The sequence below is a fragment of the Ictidomys tridecemlineatus genome, chromosome 7 (genome assembly GCF_052094955.1).
Source record: "Ictidomys tridecemlineatus isolate mIctTri1 chromosome 7, mIctTri1.hap1, whole genome shotgun sequence".
In the NCBI taxonomy this organism is placed as follows: Eukaryota; Metazoa; Chordata; class Mammalia; order Rodentia; family Sciuridae; genus Ictidomys; species Ictidomys tridecemlineatus.
In genome coordinates, this window is record NC_135483.1 from 129703944 (window position 1) to 129725353 (window position 21410).

At 34.5% G+C, this 21410-nt stretch overlaps 1 protein-coding gene across 2 annotated transcripts in view; it reads right to left on the minus strand.

The window, feature by feature from the left end:
• Nucleotides 1-21410, minus strand: part of LOC101960713 (CD302 antigen) — a 126372-nt gene that overhangs the window by 37993 nt on the left and 66969 nt on the right. For both annotated transcript variants that reach the window (XM_021730549.3, XM_021730443.3), the window contains exons 26-34: nucleotides 19966-20131; nucleotides 18220-18387; nucleotides 16546-16662; nucleotides 12709-12903; nucleotides 10299-10525; nucleotides 9109-9277; nucleotides 5993-6142; nucleotides 2797-2919; nucleotides 1218-1385 (exon numbers count right to left, since the gene is read on the minus strand). In XM_021730549.3, coding sequence (XP_021586224.2) covers nucleotides 1218-1385; nucleotides 2797-2919; nucleotides 5993-6142; nucleotides 9109-9277; nucleotides 10299-10525; nucleotides 12709-12903; nucleotides 16546-16662; nucleotides 18220-18387; nucleotides 19966-20131 — 1483 coding nt within the window. The remainder of the gene's footprint in view (nucleotides 1-1217; nucleotides 1386-2796; nucleotides 2920-5992; nucleotides 6143-9108; nucleotides 9278-10298; nucleotides 10526-12708; nucleotides 12904-16545; nucleotides 16663-18219; nucleotides 18388-19965; nucleotides 20132-21410) is intronic.

The window sequence follows — 21410 nt, forward strand, 5'->3', positions numbered from 1 at the left end:
GCCCCCATACCTTACTTCCAAGTCTGTCTGGCCCCTGCTACCTTGAAGCTCTTCCTTAAGCTCTGGGCAGGCTCATTCAGCCTTAGATGCTTTGCTGCCCTGGTTCCTCTGCCTGCTGTGCCTTCCCCTGATCTCTGCTGGGCTGACTTTTCAGATTTCGGTTTCTGTGTCTCCAGCTCTTCCCTGGTAACCTAATCTAAAGCAGCCATCCACCTAGTCACACAGTTTATAACTATCTGATATTTTTTTCTTTTGCAAAGACTGACCTGCTTGTTTATTTATCTTCTTCTACTAGACTGTAAACCCTGTGAGAAGAGGTACCTGATCTGTCTGTTCCCAGGTGCACCCCAGCATGTAGAGCAGGTCACATCAAAGAGGAGACATACTTGCTAAATGAATGCATGCATAAAAAGATACCAAGTACCTACAATTGGAGTTTTATCTTTAATATTTATAAACCAAAATGGAAAGCTTTATGCTAGGTCTTTTAAAATGTTAATGTGAAAATTTTAGTTTTCTCCATAAATGAAGTTAAAATATTTTATAGTTATTTTATCTATTAATTCATTATTAAACTTAACTTCAAATTATGATTTCCTTCAGAAAATCATAATTTGAAGTTATGTAAGTATTAAATTTAGTTTTAGATTGTTTTAAAATTAATCATGAGTTTTATGGGAGTGGGGGAAAAAGGAAGCAAGTCAACTTCAGAAATAGACCTTTAAGCCTTTATATATTCAAACTAAGAAATAAAATACATCTTAAAAATGTTTTCAAAGAAATTACCTCCCTAATACTCTGGTGGCTTCCATTTTTCTGAGGAAATAATTATATAAAGTTTAGATTATTTAATAGCTTCCTTTGGGATCCCTAGATATCTTATGCATTTACTGTTTATTATAATCTTTTTTTCAGGGAGAAAAGTTCTAAGATTTAATGAAGATTTTTGGATACACTTCATAAATACTTCAGGACCAAGTATAAAAACTTAGCACATAATTGGACTATACATTTATTTTTTGACCTTTTCTGAATGATTTATTTTTAATATTTATTTTTTAGCTGTAGTTGGGCCCAACATCTTTATTTTATATATGTATTTTATGTGGTGCTGAGGATCAAACCCAGGGCCTCACACATGCTAGGCGAGTGCTCTACCACTGAGCCACAATCCCAGCCCCTCTGAATGATTTCTTAAGGACAAGTTAGATACTTACCCAGAGGGACTTTGCAGACAACTCTTCCATAGCCACGTGAACATTCAACCTTTTTCCAAGTTTCATTGGAAGCTAACAAAATGCTACATTTTCCATCACCACTCTTACTTTTATTTTCCCATCTGACAAATGTCACTTCTGATCCGTCTAACCAATTCCAAGATTGATCTGAAGAATGACATTAAATATAAATAGATTACTGCTACTAAATTACTGGATTAAAAACATGTGGCTCAAATAACTCATTTACTTAGAATGGTGTTGTCCTATGAGAGCCACTATTTAAAAATGAAATCCATTAAAAATGAACAGAAAAAAAATTAAATAAGATATTTAATTACACTTGATGTTACATTTCAAGAACTCAGTAGCCATGTGGTTGGTGAATACTATCTTAATGCAGAACTGGAATATTTTCATCTTTGTAGAAAGTTCTATTGGATACTGCTATAGAACATGATGTTTTGATTAATATGCAGGGCACATGCACATTTATCCTGTGCAAGATTTCTTGGGATCATATCTTCCCTTCTTTAGAAAATTTACTGAAAAAAGTTATACTGCTGGAGGAGGATGAACCCTAGAAGGCTCAGGAGTCACCCCCTTGACTCCATGTTTGTTTTTAGCTGAGGTAGCACCACCTTGTGGTGAGCTTGTGAACACAGTATCATTAAGTCATTTAGAAGGCCAAGTTTGATTCCATTCAGTTTTTGAGAAGTTTTTAATATTTTAGAATTCATATTTATTTCAAGTATTTAAAATTCAATTTTGCATAAAGTGTGAAACATACTTCCTATTTACCAAATTTATATGCTTAACTTCTTTTTCATTAATTCCAACTTCACTCTAACCCTGTATTATTTCTTTTTTTTTTTAATATTTATTTTTTAGTTCTCGGCGGACACAACATCTTTATTTTTTTTTATTTTTTATGTGGTGCTGAGGATCGAACCCAGCACCCCACGCATGCCAGGCAAGCACGCTACCGCTTGAGCCACATCCCCAGCCCCTAACCCTGTATTATTTCTTATTTGAAAAATTATTCTACAAATTATTTTAAAATTAATTCTCTGTAATTTTAGTAACCTATGTGGAAAAAATCAATATTAATATTTTTTTTGTTTTGCGGTGTTGGGGATAAAACAATTTTAATCCATGGTAGAATATTCTATGAGGGAAAGGAATAACAAGAGGACCCATTTCTGAATAACAGAGTTATAAGCTGCAAAATCAAGGAGTGATAGACACTAGGACTCTAAGGGAAGTAAATCATGAGTTCCTTATGGAGACACAGGACACAGCATTGCTATAGGAGAAAAAAAAAATCCTGATGTTGATTCAGGGATCTTAGGAAATAAGCCTGTAGAACAATTTTAGCTGATTCAACCTCATATTTTATTTCATTAATGTTTTCCGTCATTATTAATAAATTACTTACAAATTCAAACTTGACCTAGATTATCCATCAATGAGAAACACTGACGTAGCCACCATTTGAAATTCTTTAACAGGGCTGACTTGGTATTTAGGACAAGATAGAACCCTCTCAGCACACTGCACACACAATTGTGTCACTTACCAACAGACTGTTGGGATAATCCAAGCCAGACTCTCATGGTGATGTTATTATTTTCCCTCATCAATGTGCTCACAAATTTATTCTCATTTTCATCCTCTATGGTGACAATAGTTGCAGAATGATCTGTTGAAAGAAAACAAATTGTACCTAATTAGCTCTATGAAAACTGGCAAGTCATTTATTCTAAACCAGCCATCTGAACAAAATATCTAGGATGAACAATGTCACTGAAAAATTCAAGCTTTACACAGAGACTGTTTTAAAAATCGGTACTTATGTCAAAATTTAAAAGTATTTCCAAAAATAACAGAAACATTTCTACATTGAAATTTACATGCATAAATCTCATATATGTTCAAAATATTTATCTGGCAATATTTTAAAATCTTAGAACTGCCTAAGAAAAATCTTTGTGTTTGGACAGGAGTCATAATAACTGGTAGAAATATGTGTCACCCTGTAGATTTTTTATCACTCTTTCCTCAACGAGCATTTATATTAGTTTTAAATTTTCTTCTTCTAAAATGGAATTAAACACAAATAGGTTTGGGATACTGGGGAACATTGTCCTTCTGTTAATATCACATATAAATGTACTTTATCACACTTCTTGTAAGTTCCTAAAAATAGCATGGAATTGAATGAATGAATATTCTTCAAGTTTGATAGGTACCCTAAACCTACAAAAGAGATTCTGGTTATCACTAGCATCAGGTAAGGAACAGAAATAAGTAATAGCTACTCTTGGAACTCAGCCCCAAATTAAATCAAAGAGTCTTCAACAGCAACAAGCCTATCTGCACTTGAGCTAAAGTATTTCTTTTGTAATGGGGAATATTGTAAGAGCGGACAAAGGAAAGGCTTCATCCCTTTATCAATCACTACAATGTGCAGGTGCCTTATATGTTACTTTGTTTAATATATAACCCGATAGACCATGCTGGAAGGTATTATCACTATTTTACTGACAAGGAAACTGAGACTCAAGGAAATTGAATTGTTAAGGTTTACATAGCTAGCTAGTTATAGAATTAGAAAGTCCATCTTAATCTTTTAATAATAAGAATAGTGTGAGAGAGTTCACTATTTGCAGGGCACTGTGCTACCTTTGCATACATGATCTCCCTCCACACATCCCTACAGCCCAAACTACACCAACCTTTGAAGTAAGTACTATTTTCATTCTCACTGTTTGGGTGTGAAAAGCGAAATACTTGTATAACTTCCACTAAGTTAGTGGAAGTGTGTGGGAGGTGGGATTTGAACCCAGTCAATTTCAAAAGCTTAAATGCTTAATCCTCACACTCTGTTTACATTAAATTTTTTCTATTTTCTCCCATAGGAGGAAGTGGCTTCTGACTTCCAGAGCATATATTCAGCTTATAATAGTTCCCATCATGTATGTACATGGGTAACACACAACAGTTCCCACATAAAAGTTTCCATTATGTAGTTAAGAAGTAACTAGGAGACTTTTTAATTAACCAGGTGTCTTCATAAGAGTTAGCAAATAAATTAGCTAAATGTAATTTGCCTGGCTAAATTGCTACCCAAGGATACAGATAAATAATTTCTATCTTTGAAATATTCTAGGTGGTTGCCCTAAAAGTCATTTTACATATTAACTTTAGGCTAAATTTATTCTGAGAGGGAGACAATCATTGCTGCTCTTTCTAAAATATCTAAACCTGAGGACAAAAGTCCTATCACGGTGCTCTAAGGATGTGTGGTGATCCTATTCAGAATGATGGACATCATACGCTTTGTTTTTGTTATCCTGGCCAGGCTAAGCTTACTTAATTAGTAAATAAGTAATAGATGATCTGTAATTTTTTATTTACTACTTAGTCAACTTTTTGAAAAAATTTGCTTCTTACCCCTTTTATTTAAGCATAGCTAGTTATATTAAAAACTATCCTATTGTCATAATTTTTCTTAATAGTTTACTTAGCTTGTTTTTGTTGTTGTTTTGTTTTGTACTAGAGTTTGAACCCAGGGGTGCTTAACCACTACACTACATTCCCAGCCCCTTTTTAAAAATTTTAAATTTAAGATAGGGTCTCACTAAGTTGCTTAGAGCCTCAGTAAGTTGCTGAGGCTGGCTTTGAACTTGCAATCTTCCTTCCTCCGTCTCCTGAGCTATTGGGATTACAGGTGTGCATTACCCACCCCTTTAAAAATTTTATTTTGGAGGCAAGGTCTTCTTGATAAGTTGCTGAGACTGGCCTCAAACTTGTAATCCTCCTGCCTCTGCCTCCACATCATTAGGACTACACATGTGCACCACTGTGTGTGTGTGGATCACCTAGAATTTTTTATTTACTTCTTCTACTTTTATGTTCTATGTACTTATATTTACATTGATAATTAAAATTTTTTTCGGATTTCCTTTATTCAGTTTTTTTTTTTGCCATTGAAATACACATTAAGAAATGATATGCTAACTGGAGTTCTAGCTCTTAGTTCGTATGAGATAAGAACCATAACCGAGGGGTGAAGGAAGCTGAGGTCCCTAAGGAAGGTGGAACAAAACCACTGTTCAAGCCCTGGACTGATTCTGGACTTCTACATATAAGAGAACTAAACTCTTAACTAGTTCAATCCACTATTAATTTTCAGCCAAATATAGATGTTGTTTCCCATCCTATAACAGAAATGTCATTTGAAATACAATAATACAATACAATACAATACAATAATGGGACCAAACTGATTTCCCATATATTACTAAAAAGTTGTAAGTTTGAGGTCTCTTCTTGTGGAATACCAATCCATTAAAGATGGAAGTCACATTTTAAGAAGACATTTGCATTTTGTATATAACATACATAAAGATACATACTAATGTTATAAAATTTGTAGAATGTTTATGTAATACCAATTTAAAGATTCTGTTTAGAGAATATATTCTTATTTGCATGTGAAAATACGTTACGGAAGAGGAGATTCCTGGTTACCATGATATCTTACACTGATAATTTTTAATGACTATTCCAAAATTGCATTGAGCTCTTACATCATAAAATACTTAGCCATGTCTCCACCCACTAAGCAAGTAGTTTATAATACCATTATAAAATGGTGGATACTTTAAAAATATTATCTAAATAAAATCATTATTTCAAATTATTTCCTTAAGAAAAATTTCTAAGAATGAAATTATTGAGTCAAAGAAAATCAATGAAGTTTAACTCACCAAGTTCTGAACACAATTGCTTGGCTTCTGAAAAACTGTGCAATGCCTGGTCAGCCATGTAACAGTGATCCCTGTACTGGATCCACTGTGACCCGTTCTCTTTTGTTGTTGGACATCTTGAGGAGTATGGATGAGGGGACTGCTCTTTAGCTGTAAAAATATTAGACATAGCAGTAATAAGGCATAGAGAAAACACTGCCTTTGCAAACCTAATTAAATGTCATTATTTAAAACTATTGCTTTGGTGGTAAGAAGCATCTATCTTAATATGAAACAGCATAATCTATGAATACACATACTACTTAGCTTTTTATGATAATATGTTTAAAACCTGGACAATAAAGGAGAAAAATACTCAGCAAATAAGACGATTTTAGACTGAAGTAAAAACGACTAGAAAGGCAGACTGGGAAAAGAAACAAATACAGGTGGGGAAGCTTGAAACTACTCTGAAAAAATATCTAAAATTCTTCCTTTCATTTTTTAGTTGTAGGTGGACATACTGCATCTAATTATTTATTTTTATGTGGTGCTGAGGATGGAACCCAGTGCTTCACATTTGCTAGGCAAGTGCTCTGCCATGAGCCACAACTCCAGCCCCCTTGAATTCTTTTTAATTTTGATAATATAAGCCCTATGTTTGCCTAGACACACATAAAAACTATCTTTAGGAGTCATACTCCACAAGTAAAAACTTGGTAATTTGGTTTACAAATATATCAGCACAGTAAAATCTCTCTCAAGCCAAAAGAGTAGGTATGTCTTAAAATTCCCTTCAATTCCACTTAAAGTGTTTGATTTTTAATTGTGCTAAGTAATGCAAGAAACCTATGCAATGAAGCTGGGCTTTATTGTCCATTATCAACTCCAGTAGAGGAGCATACAAGAAGTAAAAAGTAAATTGCCAACATCCCATTGGTGGGGTACTGATTATCTGAGTCAAGTAAGCGCCTGGTTTCAGTCAGTAATCTTCTGACAACTCCTCATTAATACCGGTGGTTCAAAGAGATATTACTAGTAAGTTCTTTCTTCTGCTACTTTGTGAAAATAGTTGGTTTTCCAAAGGAATATTATGGATTACTCCATTGTCACACTGGCTTAGCTGCCTGTTGGTTCATTTGATCCAAAGCATGTGGAACCACTGGATACCTTGGGATCACTAGGACTGGTGGACTTTTCTACTTTTTTTTTTTTTTTTAATTTCCTCTCATACTGAGAACACATGTAGATAACTTATCTTCAAAGTCTATTTGTTTCTAGTATTGTCTGAAACTGGGCTGCCTTGGGTTATATACATTGTTTTTGCTTCCTGTTCTTCATGAAGTTTTGTTTCCTATTCTTGAATTCTTTTTCAAAGAGAGGTCTGCATTGTGTTAAGTTTGTAATGTTCTTTTTGGTGTTTGATTCTGTGGATCTAACCTGAACCTTGTGAATGCTAGGCAAGCCACTGAGCTCAGCCCCTGCTATATTTCTGTTCAACAAGATACAAGTGGTTTTTTATTTTTTAAGTTGTGGTAAAATATAGACAACATATAATTTATTATCTTAACAATTTTAAAACGTACAGTTCAGAGATATTATGTACATTCACATTTTTTTGGCAACCATCAACTCTACCCATATCTAGAAATTTTTCATCTTGCAAAACTCAAACTCTGTACCCATAAACAATAGTTCCCCAAATTCCATCCTCTCTACATCCTGATAATCACCATTCTACTTTCTGTGAATTTAAGAACTCCAGGTAGCTCATGTAAGTAGAATAATACAATATTTGTCCTTTTATGACCAGCTGATTTCATTTAATATATGGTTTTCAAGGTTCAGCTATGTTGTAGCATGTGTAAAAATTTTCAAGGCTGAATAACATTCCTATGTGTGTATGTGTGTATGAGCATCATGCTTTGCTTATCCACTGATGAATGGATGCACTAATGGACAATTGGTGGCTGCCATCTTTTGGTTATTATGAATTATGTTGCTATGATCATGGTTATATAAATACCTATTAGAGTCCCTGTTATTATTCTTATTGAGTGTATATTCAAAAGTGGAATTGCTGGATCATATGGTAATCTTTAAGTTTTGAGGAACTGCCATATCATTATGTGCAGTGGCTACGCCATTTTATATTCCTACTGATGATGCATAAAGTTTCCATTTTTTTCCCCATCTTTATTAATGTGTTACTTTCTGGGTTTTTGAAAATCTATTCTTTAAAGTTGGCTCTTGTATTAGTTTCCTAGGTTTGCTATACTAAATTGCCATACGCTTTGAGGTTTAACGCAACAGAGGTTTATTCACTCATGGTTATGGAGGCTAGAAGTCTGAAATGGAGATGGTATTTGGGCTGTTCTTTGTGGAGGCTCTGTGGGAAAATCTGTTTTGTGCTATCTTTTGGTGGTTGCTGACAATCCTTGGCTTGCGGCTCTGTCACTGTTATCACTGTCTCTGTCCTCACATGGCTTCTTCACTGTGTGTCTGTGTTGTCCCTTATTACAGTGGGCCCAAATCCACCAGCCAAAGGATTTAGGGCCCACTGTAATCCAGTATGACCTCATTCCAACAGGCTACATTTACAAAGACTATTTCTTGAGGATCACGTTCTGAAATTCTGAGTAGACAGGAATTTGGTGTGGGTTACTATCCAATCCAGAACAGCACAGAACTCTTGTTTGATCATGCTATCATTCTCCTTCATCTTGTAAAGTCTATTTCTCCGAGAGAAATTTCTCTATGCTTTATCATGTTTCTCATGTGTTCCAATTGTTTTTCTCAAAAAATATCCATTTATTTTCTGTGTCTTAACAAATGAGAGGTCAGTTCTTGATTGTATCTTTAAAGGAGTATCTCAGCCTTTAAACAACAATGCTATGTGAAACTAGAATTCACAGATTCTAGAATAAAATTTTTCTAGTAAAAATTTCTGAAAATCTTTGCAGACAAATTCCCCGGGGAGAAATATAATATTCATTTTCATCCACAAAGTATCGATATATTTTTTGTAGAATTTGTGGATAAGCCTTATTTAAAATCTATGAATATTTTCTGTGAGTAATTATGTACATAAATTATGCCATATTTTAGTAAAACAGCTATTAATAATAGAATCTTACCTTTTGTAGGTTTATAGCAAATAGCACCATCCTTAACAGAGTTGCATTTTTCATGTTTCCAAATTCCTTTTGGATCCAAGATCAAACAATTTCCAGGAGATTTTTGGCCTTTCCATGGGATGTAGTCAAGTGCACTGCCATCAGACCATTCAAAACCTGATTCACTTCCCTGTTTTAAGAATAATGGAGACAATCTAAGCTTAGATGTATGCCTTCAAATATGACATAAAGAACAATATACATACTTAAAAAAGTATTAGAATGGAATGCTAATTATTTACTCACAAATATCACAGTTCCAGATATATACTATAGATCTGGACATATTAGATCTATATAATCAGAAATTTACTTTTGATGCAGTGATTTAGGACTTTTGCTCTGGCATTATTTAGGTAAGAATTTAAATTTATGGATTTATTTTTTTTTAAAGGATGAGTTTTACATAACACTTGAAATTAAATGACATGCAGTATCTTCCACTTATCATAATTACATATTTATATTCCCAGTCTTCATATTGCTCTAAATATTGTTTTTGTGTGTGTTTTATGGGTTTGTGGTTTGTGTCTGGCTACAATTTCCACATCAAACAGCAGGGCTAGAAAAGGAAAATACTTCCCAAGAAAATCAAAATGGGAAAACTACATTAATTAATAAAATTAAAACAGTGGCACTGATACATTTATCAGCAGAACATTAATCTTAAGTGGTGCTAATTTCTAGCAGAAAAGTGGGAAGAAAGTGTTCATATAAGTCCTACCTGTGTTGAGAAATTTACCTGGCAATTTACATAAATTCTTGTGTTAACATCTCAATGAAAATATTATTACCCTGATTTTACATATGAGGAAATTGGGTTACAATGGCTAAATAAGATGCTCATGATCAACTAGTAGAAAGGGGAGACAGTTATTAGTATTGAAATTCAGATTTTTCTGCTTTTACTTCCTTTTCGCCAGCTTTGCAACTGGTCAGCCCCAAAGAGGCTACAGAGGTACTGTTCAGAAATGGATCCCTGGGTGCTTGGGATGGCGGCCATTTACCCCAGTGCATTCTACAAATATAATTTTTTACTTGTTCCATGATGGGGTTCTAGGACTTAATCTGATATTGTGCTTTGAGTTAATATCTAATGTCAAGTTTCCAACCTTCAAAGTAACAGATTTGATAAACAAATCAAGACTTACATCATGACTTGAGAGCCCAACCCACAGTGGAAATCCATCACGTTTTACAATATCTTCCAAAAAGACCTGGCCATTTTCATTGTGAACACTTGCCAAATGACCTCCACTTTGAGAACACGTCTTTAATGCTTCATACCATGTTAGCTTTTTCTGAACAACATTATAAATACCATCTTCATATGGAATAAGCTGTGGCAGTGTAGTATTATGTTCTTCTTTGTAGTCAACTGGAACATTTAAAATAAGTGTTAGTAATTAAATTTAAATTATTTCAAATACACATTTTGGATAAAATGACATGCAACCATTTAAAAATTAAACTGATTTCATTATAGATAAGGGTAGTCAAAAGCATACTTTATTTTTCTATTGCCACAGAACATATAATAGACTCTTACATATTATAGTTGTCTGGTTGATTTTTTTTAAAGGCATAAACATCGTCTTTATTTAAGAAGCTCATGTAATATTTGGAGACAGAAAACAGCAATACCTGAAATTATGACAAAACTGCTAACCACTAGGATATGTGAGACTGACTGCGAAGGAGAGATTTATCTGTATTCATGCCTGCTTGGAAAACCAGGTCTGGAAATTCAGGGGAAATTAAGACTAAAGAGAAATAAGTTATCCAGAAAGTAAGGAAGCATTGAAAAAACAAAACCCCACAATGAGGAGGCTATTTCAAAGGGACACTGCAGCCAGAGGAAAGAGCAAACAACCAGGAGTGTACCCTAGGACTAGAAGGTGAGGCAAAAGTAAGAATAAAAAGAAGTATGACAACAAGGGAGTACTAAAAACAAATTTTCAGAAGTAAATGAGGCATAAATAAATGTAAATATATAAATAAAATATATAAAACACAAAATTAAAAAATAAAATATGTATAAATAAATGACCAAATTTTAAACAGAAGAAGACAGATCTCTTATGCAGAATTCCAAGTAATTCATATAGATACTCCCTCCTCAGGAAGGTAGAGGATAACAGTCTATCCCATATGTGTGGACTGCGCACAGTAACTCCTTTACAAAGAGTACAGCGTGGAGAGGGGGAAAGGTTACTGCACAGTAGAGAAATCTAATAAACACTACCTTGGGCCAAGCTATCAAGGTTACAATCTACAGTGATAAGACATATTGCTTGTACCACTCATGCCATGATGAAAACAGCACCTTACATCTGAGGTCCCCTACTAACTCAAAGCTCCAGTTTAATCATGAGAAAAACATCAGCCAAACCAACTAAAGGATCTTCTACAAAACACACCACCAGTGCTCCTGAAAACCGTCAAGGTCGTCAAAAACAACAAAAGTCTGAGGAAACATCACCGCCAAGGGGAGGCTAAAGGGATGTGATGGCTGAATGCAATGTGCCATCCTGGATAGAATCCTCAACAGAAAAAGGCATTTGGTAAAAACTAAGGAAATAATGTAGAGACTTTAGCTAATAACAATGTATTAATACTGGCTTATTCATTGTGACAGATATGCCATGCTAATGTCATCAGGGGTGAGTAGTTGTGATTATATATTGTGCAGCTTTTCATAAAGCTATTCTAAAATGAAAACTTTATTAAAAATGAAAAAAGAGAAGAAAATTAAAAGCTTCTTGGCAGGAAGAAAAAATAAATAAAGGTACAAATATGATGCTAAATGTACTCTACACAGGGAGACAATTAAAGAAGTCCAGCCTGAGGAAAAAAATGCTTAAGGAGCAAGAATGGGAAGCAGATGGGGGCTGGGAGGAGGCCTAGAAATAGGGAAGAGAGGCTGGTGTCTGAGGTCGCAAAAATTTACATGGACTCCCAGTAACTGATAAGAGAGGATGCCAGGATGTTCTTCTGCAGCACTATGAGGGGAGTTGATCAGCCAGGATGCAACTGTGATGTGCTCTGTAACAGCAGAGAGCTGAGAGCAGGTTGAGAGCTCAGAGCAGTCTTCAGCAGTGAAAATTTAAACATGCATTTCAAAATGGGTTTATTTAAGGATTAGGCAAGGTCAAGAGACATTAAATTTTGCCTGGAATGTCAAATCTCTACCCAAACATTCCTTCTTGTTTTCTATTTTTTTCTTTTCCATCCTTTAAGGCCCAACCAAGTGTCACTTCCTCCTGGAGGCATTCCTTGCTTTCGTTATTCCTGTTTTTGTTCAGCTCTTTTGTTTGTACCAAAAAATCTAACACTAACCTACCTATGACAAAGAGGTTAATGATATCGCTCCACCTACATTTTACTCCTTCAGGAGGAGGCCAGGACACCCGGGCCCCAGACTTTCTCCTCCTCTGTAACCTGTGCAGCACCTGTCCTGGGACTGAATGAAGCTCTCAGCACAGGTGCATGATTCCCACCTGTGCAGCTTCGCCTTACACTCTCCTTCCTTGGAATGGAAACTCACCTTTGCATACTTACCCATTTCAATTTTACAAGCAAGAATGCTGTGCTGGTAAAAATTGAGTGTTTCTTCAACAACATTAAAGGTCTGAATATCCCAGAAGCCGTCAGTACTCAACCCAGCCAAAAACTTGCCGTTTTTTACAGTGGGTCTTCCTGCTCGCCAATGTGTATAAGACAGCATGGTCTTATCAAACCACATCAGAGAATTATCTAGAAAGGTATATATTTTTACTATGCTTAGAGATTAAATCAAAACTTACAACAGGGTTAATATTTCAAACAACTGATTTTTCTGTCTCCTTTTCCTGCCTTCTAAAAGGTTGGATGATTATGTATATTTCTTTAAAATAGTTTCTGATTATAACAGTAAATCATGCTTATTTCTAATTTGGAAAACATAAATTATAAATATTAAGATCAAAATTTACCTATAATTCCATCCTTCAATAACTTAATGTTTTATTATTTTTTGTGAAATATCCTTTTCTCTGACATGTATTTAATTGCAATGGAAATTAACAACTATTTTATAAAAAATATGGATATATTACAAAATTATGACAGAAATATTCTCTCTGGACATAAGCTCTACAGAATTATGCCTACTCATGGTTAATGGATTTAAAGAAAGATAAGACAATTCAATGTGGAAACTATAGTTTTCTCAAAAAAATGATGGATATCCACATGCAAAAACTAATGAAGTTGTATCCCATGCTGTCACCACATACAAAATTAACTCAAAGGGATGGGGATATAGCTCAGTTGGTAGAGTTCTTGCTTCATATGCACAAGGCCTGGATTCAATCCCTAGCAACACACACACACACACACACACACACACACACACACACACAAAATTAACTCAAAATAGGCTACAGACCTAAATGTAAGAGCTAAAACTATCAAACCTTTATAATAAAACACAGAAATAAGTCTTCATGACCCTAGAATATGCAAAGCCTTCTTAGACATGCACAAGTAGTGAAGGGAAAAATATATAAATCAAAACAAAAAAGTTCTGTGCTATCAGGAAAGTGATGGGAGAAAATATTGGCATATCATTTATCTAACAGGGGGTTTATATATTTTATTAGGAATTATGTACCTGAGGTGTAAATCAAGAGAAAATAGAAACATGTACACACAAAAACTTACACATGAATGTTCAGAGAAGCATTATTCCTAATAACCAAAAATGTAAAAACAACCTGACTATCCACCAGCTAATGAATGGAAATAAAATATGGTATACCTATAGAATGGGACATTATTTGGCCACAGAAAGGAAAGACATATTGATACATGCTACAATATGGATGAACTTTGAAAGCTTGATGCTAAAGTGAAAGAAGCCAGTCCCCCAAATATCACATATTGTATGACACCATTTATATGAATTGTCTAGAATAGGCAATTTGTAGAGACCAACAGTAGACTGGTAGTTGCTGAAGTCCTGAGACTGATAAGGAATGGGGAGGGGCAGGAAGAGAATACTAATGGGTAAGGTGTTTCTTTTTGAGACAGTGATGGCTGCACAACTCTGTGACTGTATTAAAAGCCATTAAACTATACACTGTAAGTGGCTGGATTATATGGTACAGGCATGTCTCAATAAACAGTTCAAAAAATAAAGATGCTAAGTTTGTTAAAATTATAGGCTGGAATGAAAAGTGATGCCATCATTATCTACCATACCCACTGCAGTCCTGGTCACTTCTACCTTTCACTGATTAACATCTCCCAGAGCAAGCAATAGACCTAAGCATTGGTCTGCACCAAGAACTCACACCCCAAGGCTGTGCGTATGACTTGGTTCTTACTTGTTGCTTTATAACACCTTAGTTCCCCAGTTCCTTTTTCTTTTTTTGGATCTTCAAAAGTTACCAGTTTTCTAAACAATACAACAGGCAGTGATATATTTCTAAAGTTGCCGTGAGGAAAGGTCACTTTTTCACCTAGCCGGTAGTATCTCTCAGCTGCCATATTGACTCAGTAATTCCTATTCAAGGCCCCACTGTTGAAAAATCAGAAAGTTTTAAAAACCAAAGCCCTTTTATAAGTGCTATATATAATTAAATATTCTGTAAGTATTCTAAAGTAACTAAAAACAGTGACTTATGGATATTAATTAAGTCAGGAAAAATTAAATTTAAACCAAATTTAGTGTTTGGAAAAAATCCTTCTATGTCTCTTCATATGTCTATATATTTTAGTAAAATTTTTGTTACCTATACATTTCATAAAAGTTTAGATAACCTGAAGTCTTTGGATATGAAAATGCTTTTTTTTAAAGTGCTTTATGTGTTTTTTTATTGATTTTTTAAAAAATAAATTACAGTGGAATGCATTACAATTCTTATTACACATATACAGCACAATTTTTCATCTTTGGTTGTATATAAAGTATGCTGACACCAATTCGTGTCTTCATACATGTACTTTGGATAATGATGTCCATCACATTCCACCATCTTTTACAGAACTTAGAATATGTTTCCTGTTGTTTCTGATGATATAACTACAAATGACATCTGAGTACACAATTTCAATCTCTGAATCCTGGGTTTGCTTTCTAATGCTCAATACAACACCGTTGTTTCTTCAGTCACTTTCAGGCAAAGTCTATTCTATCATGTTTTTCTCCATTTTTTTCTTACCCCTAAATTTAAATGTATTCACGTGTTATTAAAGAAAAGCACTGGGCCAATTAAGTCCTACTATGATGAACTAATTCATCCTCAACTAGCAGCCCAAGGCTTACATATTGCTTCACAGTTTAATCTTCATTAACTCACTTGTAAGAATAAACATTTAAAGAAAATGGTGGCAACCCTAAAAAGCAGTTAGGTTAGCAAAGAAAAAAGCATACATTTTTTTAAAATGGTCAGATTTAGGCTGGGGTTGTGGCTCAGGGCACTCGCCTGCACATGTGAGGCACTGGGTTCGATCCTCAGCACCACGTATAAAAAATAAGCAAATATAAATAAAGGCATGCTGTCCATCTACAACTATAAAAAAAAAAGTAGATTTGAATAACTTAGCCTCCTTTTCTACCCTACTTCTGGCTTCTTGTCCTGTGCCCCCTTCTAGGTGAAATGTATGTTTTTCATACTTTGTGCCCACAGAAAGATTTTCTTTTGTGTAACTTCATAACTTTCATGGTTTCCAGTATACCTCTGAGTAACTTTCTAAATTGGTCCTGTGTCCTCTATATTAGATGCAGTGTTTTTAAAAATTTCTCATCAATTAAATTTTGGATTAGTGGTGTTTAGTCCTATTTTTAAATATTCTATTCCACTGTAAGACCAGGGATGTTGTTTTCCTGTTGCTTATTACCTATGCCTACCCCAAGCCAGTGCTATAAACCCAAAGGTGAAACATTAATAAAAGTGTGATTCTGTTGTCATTCATTCCACATAGTTAGTTGAGATATAAAGTAAGTACTAGAGATTTATATGTGAGTGTGGTCATTTTTAGTTAGTCTTGAGTTTCCAAAAGGAAGAGTGGAGGACAGAAATTTTTTTCCAGTATTTAACTCTTAGCTTGGTGGTAAAGGTATAACAATGGCATTAGCAGAGACATAAAAACTGTCTTTGTATGTGTATAAGTTAGATCAAGTACATAGTTATGCTTTTAAAAATTTTTGGCAATACTAGCAATCAAACACAGGGCCTCATACATGTTAAGCAAGGGTTTTACCACAGAGCTATATCCCCAACCCCTGTATAATTATATTTTTTGTATATTGATAAATCACATACTTTGAAGAACTAGACTTCTACAGTTTGACAAGAAGGCTACAATGAAGGGCTAATATAAACAGAGAAAATTGGCAGATTTATAACTTACTTTCATAAGTTATTCCTAACATGACCCATGAAGCCATGTAATTGAAGTATAGAAGTTGTTCAAGAACAAAGTTATTCTCCTTTTCATCTCGAATACTCAACATGTGTGATTGTGAATCTGTTAAATAATAAAGTCGATAATTTTAATAATTAATTATCCAGAACATTTTATTTTGTTTGACAAATTTAGAAAGTTTTATTCCCCAATTTAATATTCTTCAAAACATATGCAATATTGAAAAATTAGAAAGACACAAAACTGAAGCTATCTCATTATACTAAAATGAATAAATTAAATATTCAAACATTTAAATATTAAATGTGGTCCCACAGTGTAGTGGAAAACTAGTATCCAAGTAAAGAATTTTAGACATTGATTCATTTAACTTTCCTTATTTAGAGCTCATCATCCAGGTGGCACAAATCCACCTACATTAATGACATATTATCAAAAGATTACTCTGTAATAAAAAAAAGCCTTTGGCTAGGCATGGTAGTGCACATCTATAATCCCAGCAGCTGGGGAGGCTGGAAGGATCGCAAGTTCAAAGCCAGCCTCAGCAATGGCAAGGCACTAAGCAATTCAGTGGGACCCTGTCTCTAAATAAAATACAAAATAGAACTGGGGATGTGGCTCGGGTGGTTGAGTGCCCCTGAGTTCAATCCTTGGTACCAAAAAAAAAAAAAAAGAAAGAAAGAAAGAAAAAAAAGCCTCTGAAATGGACTGTAAAACAACTTCCTATTAGGGTTAAAAAAAAGTCTAGTTTTTTTAATCTTGGTTTTTTTTTTTTTAGTTGTAGTTGGACATAATACCTTTATTTTATTTGTTTATTTTTTATGTGGTTCTGAGGATTGAACCCAGCGCCTCACACGTGCTAGGCAAACGCTCTACTGCTGAGCCACAATCGCAGCCCCAAAGTCTAGTATTTCTAAAATGTATTTCAGGAAATTAGCAAGGGGTCATCTCAGACAAGATCTACATGGATAAAATATTTGCAAACAGTGGTTTAAACAGAGATAAACTAGTTCATTTATGCCAGTATTAAAATAGGCTCATGACTTGGAGAATGTCAAACAAGAGGTTTTGGAGTCTAGTGTTTATCTGTTTTGTAGGACATCTCTCAAGACTAATGTTACATAGAGAACACTTTGGGGAATAATGGCTTGATATTTTTCAAAGGTACTTCCCACAAAGTTAACAGTTCCAAAAGTTCTGTTGTATAGAAGTCATAAATCTTTAATGGATTTCATAGGAAGTATCTCAAGTCTTGAGAGCTAAAAGTGTAAAATGTACATTTCTTTTAAGCCTGGCTGTTATTCAGTGCTATTTCTAAGCTTTTGACCACTTGAACTAACCTTTTTTTCACTTTTCCCTTTGTCTAGCTTGTTTGACATCCAGTTCTCTGCTCTCTAGTATCATTTCTTTTCCTTAAGATGAACCCATCTTGTTCACACATACAAAGACAGACTAGTTCTCAAATGGATGAACAAAGAAATTAATTTAATACGTGTCATTTGAACCATACACAAAATTTTATATATTGTCATTCATAATGTGGAAATAAGGAGATAAATATTTTTTAAATCAAATTACTAGTGCTAATTAGAAATATTTATAACAGTTTTTTTTTAAATTAGTATGATACAAAATATAATAACAGTATAATATACTTACTCAGTTTCTGGCACTTAGAATGAACTTCATCTTGTGTTGTTGCCATATGTCTATTCTTTGTTATCATAAAATTATAGCAAGAGTTCTGAAATGATATCCACGGAGTATTTAGAACAGGAGACGGACATTTAACACTTTTGACTTGTTTGACCTCTTTTTCAGTGTCATCTAGAAAAAACAGTAAATGATAAGAATTCTAATTTTAGATGTAAATGTTAAACCCTGTTCATAGTCATTAGAACTAATTTGTAAGAAATATTTAGGAAGTCAAGTAGTAATAGCCTGGTGATGCTTGTTTTTCTGTTTATATTCAAATATTATGTATTGAAAATGTCTTTCTGTAGGGAAGAAATTTTCTTTCCCCTATTGTGAAATAGAAGAATGTAAAAAATTAGATGTTTTTAGATTAAATGCAGTTTCTGTCTTCCTGCATTATGAAATATCAAGTACAAGGGGCCACCTCAGAGAATATTAATTAACAAGCACTTCACTATAACTTTAAAAATTCATTTTCATTACTGACATCTCTAATTTAATTAATTATTATTTATTTATTTTTGGTACCAGGGATTAAATCCAGAGGCACTCAACCACTGAGTCACATCCCTAGCCCTTTTTATTTTTTTTATTTTGAGACAGGGTCTTGCTAAGTTGCTGAGGCTGACCTTGAATTTGTGAGCTTCCTGCCTTGGCCTCCCGAGCCACTGGGATTACAGGCATGTGCCACGGTGCCTGGCTATAGGAACAGTTTAATGAAATAGTTGATGTTCTAACTAAGTTATTACTTTAACCAAATCAAACAGAAATATAATTTAAAATATGGCCTCTAGAGAGTCTGCTTTTTTGTTCATTTTATGAAAGGCTGTGCACTTAAGAAGATGTAAATATAGATACGCTCTACTCACAATAAATCAAATTAGTTTAATATGTAGTATAGACCATTCAGTATCTTCCCCACCTCACAATAAATTCTTTTGTCTCTAAAATAGCATGTTCTTTCTATCACAAACCCACAAATGTAGGCCCCTGACAGTCATAAAATCATTTTCCTCTAATTGGTCTAGAGGTTGTATATCTGACTCAGGCTAAATCCATCAGAGTCTAAGAATACAAAAAGTGAAATTCTGAAACATTAACTCATCTCCACTTACATCTATTAAGTAAAAGTTGAAGAGACACCAAACACCACTATATGCAGAGACAAGTAAAAAGTATATAAAGGACCGAGTGCAGATACACAGGGAAAAACAGGTGGAAGGGAACATCTCTGGGTTCCTGACCTCCACTCCCTAGGAGGCTCAGCTCTTTCCCTATTTCTAGGGTTCTAATTTCCCTTTTGCTTTAAGCTATCTTGAGCTTGTCATTGCTACTTGCAATCAACTGAATCTTAACAGTGGATCATAAAAGTTTGTTAGTTGTTGATGTTAAGAATTATGAAAGAATTCCAACAAAAGTAGATTTTCTAAAACAACATGAATTCAAAATATATGCAAAATGAGGCTAAAATGGGACTTTACATGTCAATAAAGTGTTAACTGATATAAAAATGAAGATAAAAATGTCAAATAAAAAACGCGTGATTTTAAAATAATTCTACTTCAATACAAATGCTTGCAACAAAATTTGTTATAAAAAGGACATTATAATTTCTTTATAATTCCAAAATCAAATTTTAAAAAGCCACTCAAGATTTTACTATTGATAAGACCAATAATTTAAGCATTAAAATATTTGAAATCCACATACTTCCTGGGTAGTAGCAAATAGCACCTGGTTGCTTATCATTGCAATCAGCCGTTTTCCAGAATCCATCAGTGTCTAATATTACACAGTCTTCAAGTTGCCTGTTGTTGTCTGCCCAGCGACTAAAATGAAGAGGTTTCCCATCCGACCAACCAAAGTTTAGCTCATCCTAAAAGGAGCAGAAATACATTTCAAATAATAAAACTCATGTTATCCCTTTTGTATTATTTTTACTCTCTATTTTTAAAGGAACATTTTAATGAAAGGAACAGAGATACATGTCACATAACACTTAGTATGTCCCAGGCACTTTTCTAAGTGTTTTAAAAATATCAACTTTCTTAACCCTCATAACAATCATGAAAGAGGTACTATTATTACCTCTATTTTACAGATGAGGGGAACTGAGGGTATGTAATGTGTGCAAAGTCATAGTGCTGGGATTCTAATCCAGGCTGCCAGTCCTTAAAATCTATGGTTCTCACCATGACACTCTGCTGCCTCACATATCATCGGAACTATTGGTTGTTGGAAACTGGAAAGTTAAAATGGAGTGAGAACTGCTGTAAGCAAGGATGAAAAGGTGCAGTGGGAAGAATGGCTTTGGAGCTAAGCATATCTGGTTTTGAATTCAGTTTGGTTATACTTACTAGCTTTTGATTTGTGAGCCTATCTCTCCAAATTTCCATCTTCTCATCTATTAAATAGTATGACAGTTTCATGGGGCTAGAATTAATGGGATAATTTAATTTCGGTTAGGTATAGAATATGTAACCCAATGATTAGCTGGACCACATAAATATTAGTTCCCTTTCTCTCTTTTTTTAAAAAAAATTTTTTTTGGGCTGGGGATGTGGCTCAAGCGGTAGCGCACTCGCCTGGCATGCGTGCGGCCCGGGTTCGATCCTCAGCGCCACATACAAGCAAAGATGTTCTGTCCACCGAAAACTAGAAAATGAATATTAAAAATTCTCTCTCTCTTTAAAGAAAAAAATTTCTTAGTTGTTAATGGTCCTTTATTTTATTTATTTACATGCAATGCTGAGAATCGAACCCAGTGCCTTACACATGCTAGGCAAGCATACTACCACTGAGCAACAACTCCAGTCCAGTTCCTTTTCTCTTAACTCCTTAGGCCTTGTAAATTTCTCACTACTGTTTGACACTTGTTTTTAAGGCAGTTTCCTCCTTTATCTAGTCTGGGGTGGATAAGAAGCCTGGGGACACCTGTCTGTACATCCTGACAGGGGCCTCATCACCCACCTATCTTGAGAAAGGATTTACAGAGTAGAAGTCCAGGGCATGGGTTGTGGGGTACAGGACCGTCTGAGGTTCTCCATGGTGCCACTAGGGCACTGGGCCTTATCTAACCAATGCTGATCTGGTCCAACACTGAATCAAGCTTTCCTGAGCCCATATGCCTTGCTAGACATAGGCTCCTTAGTGAA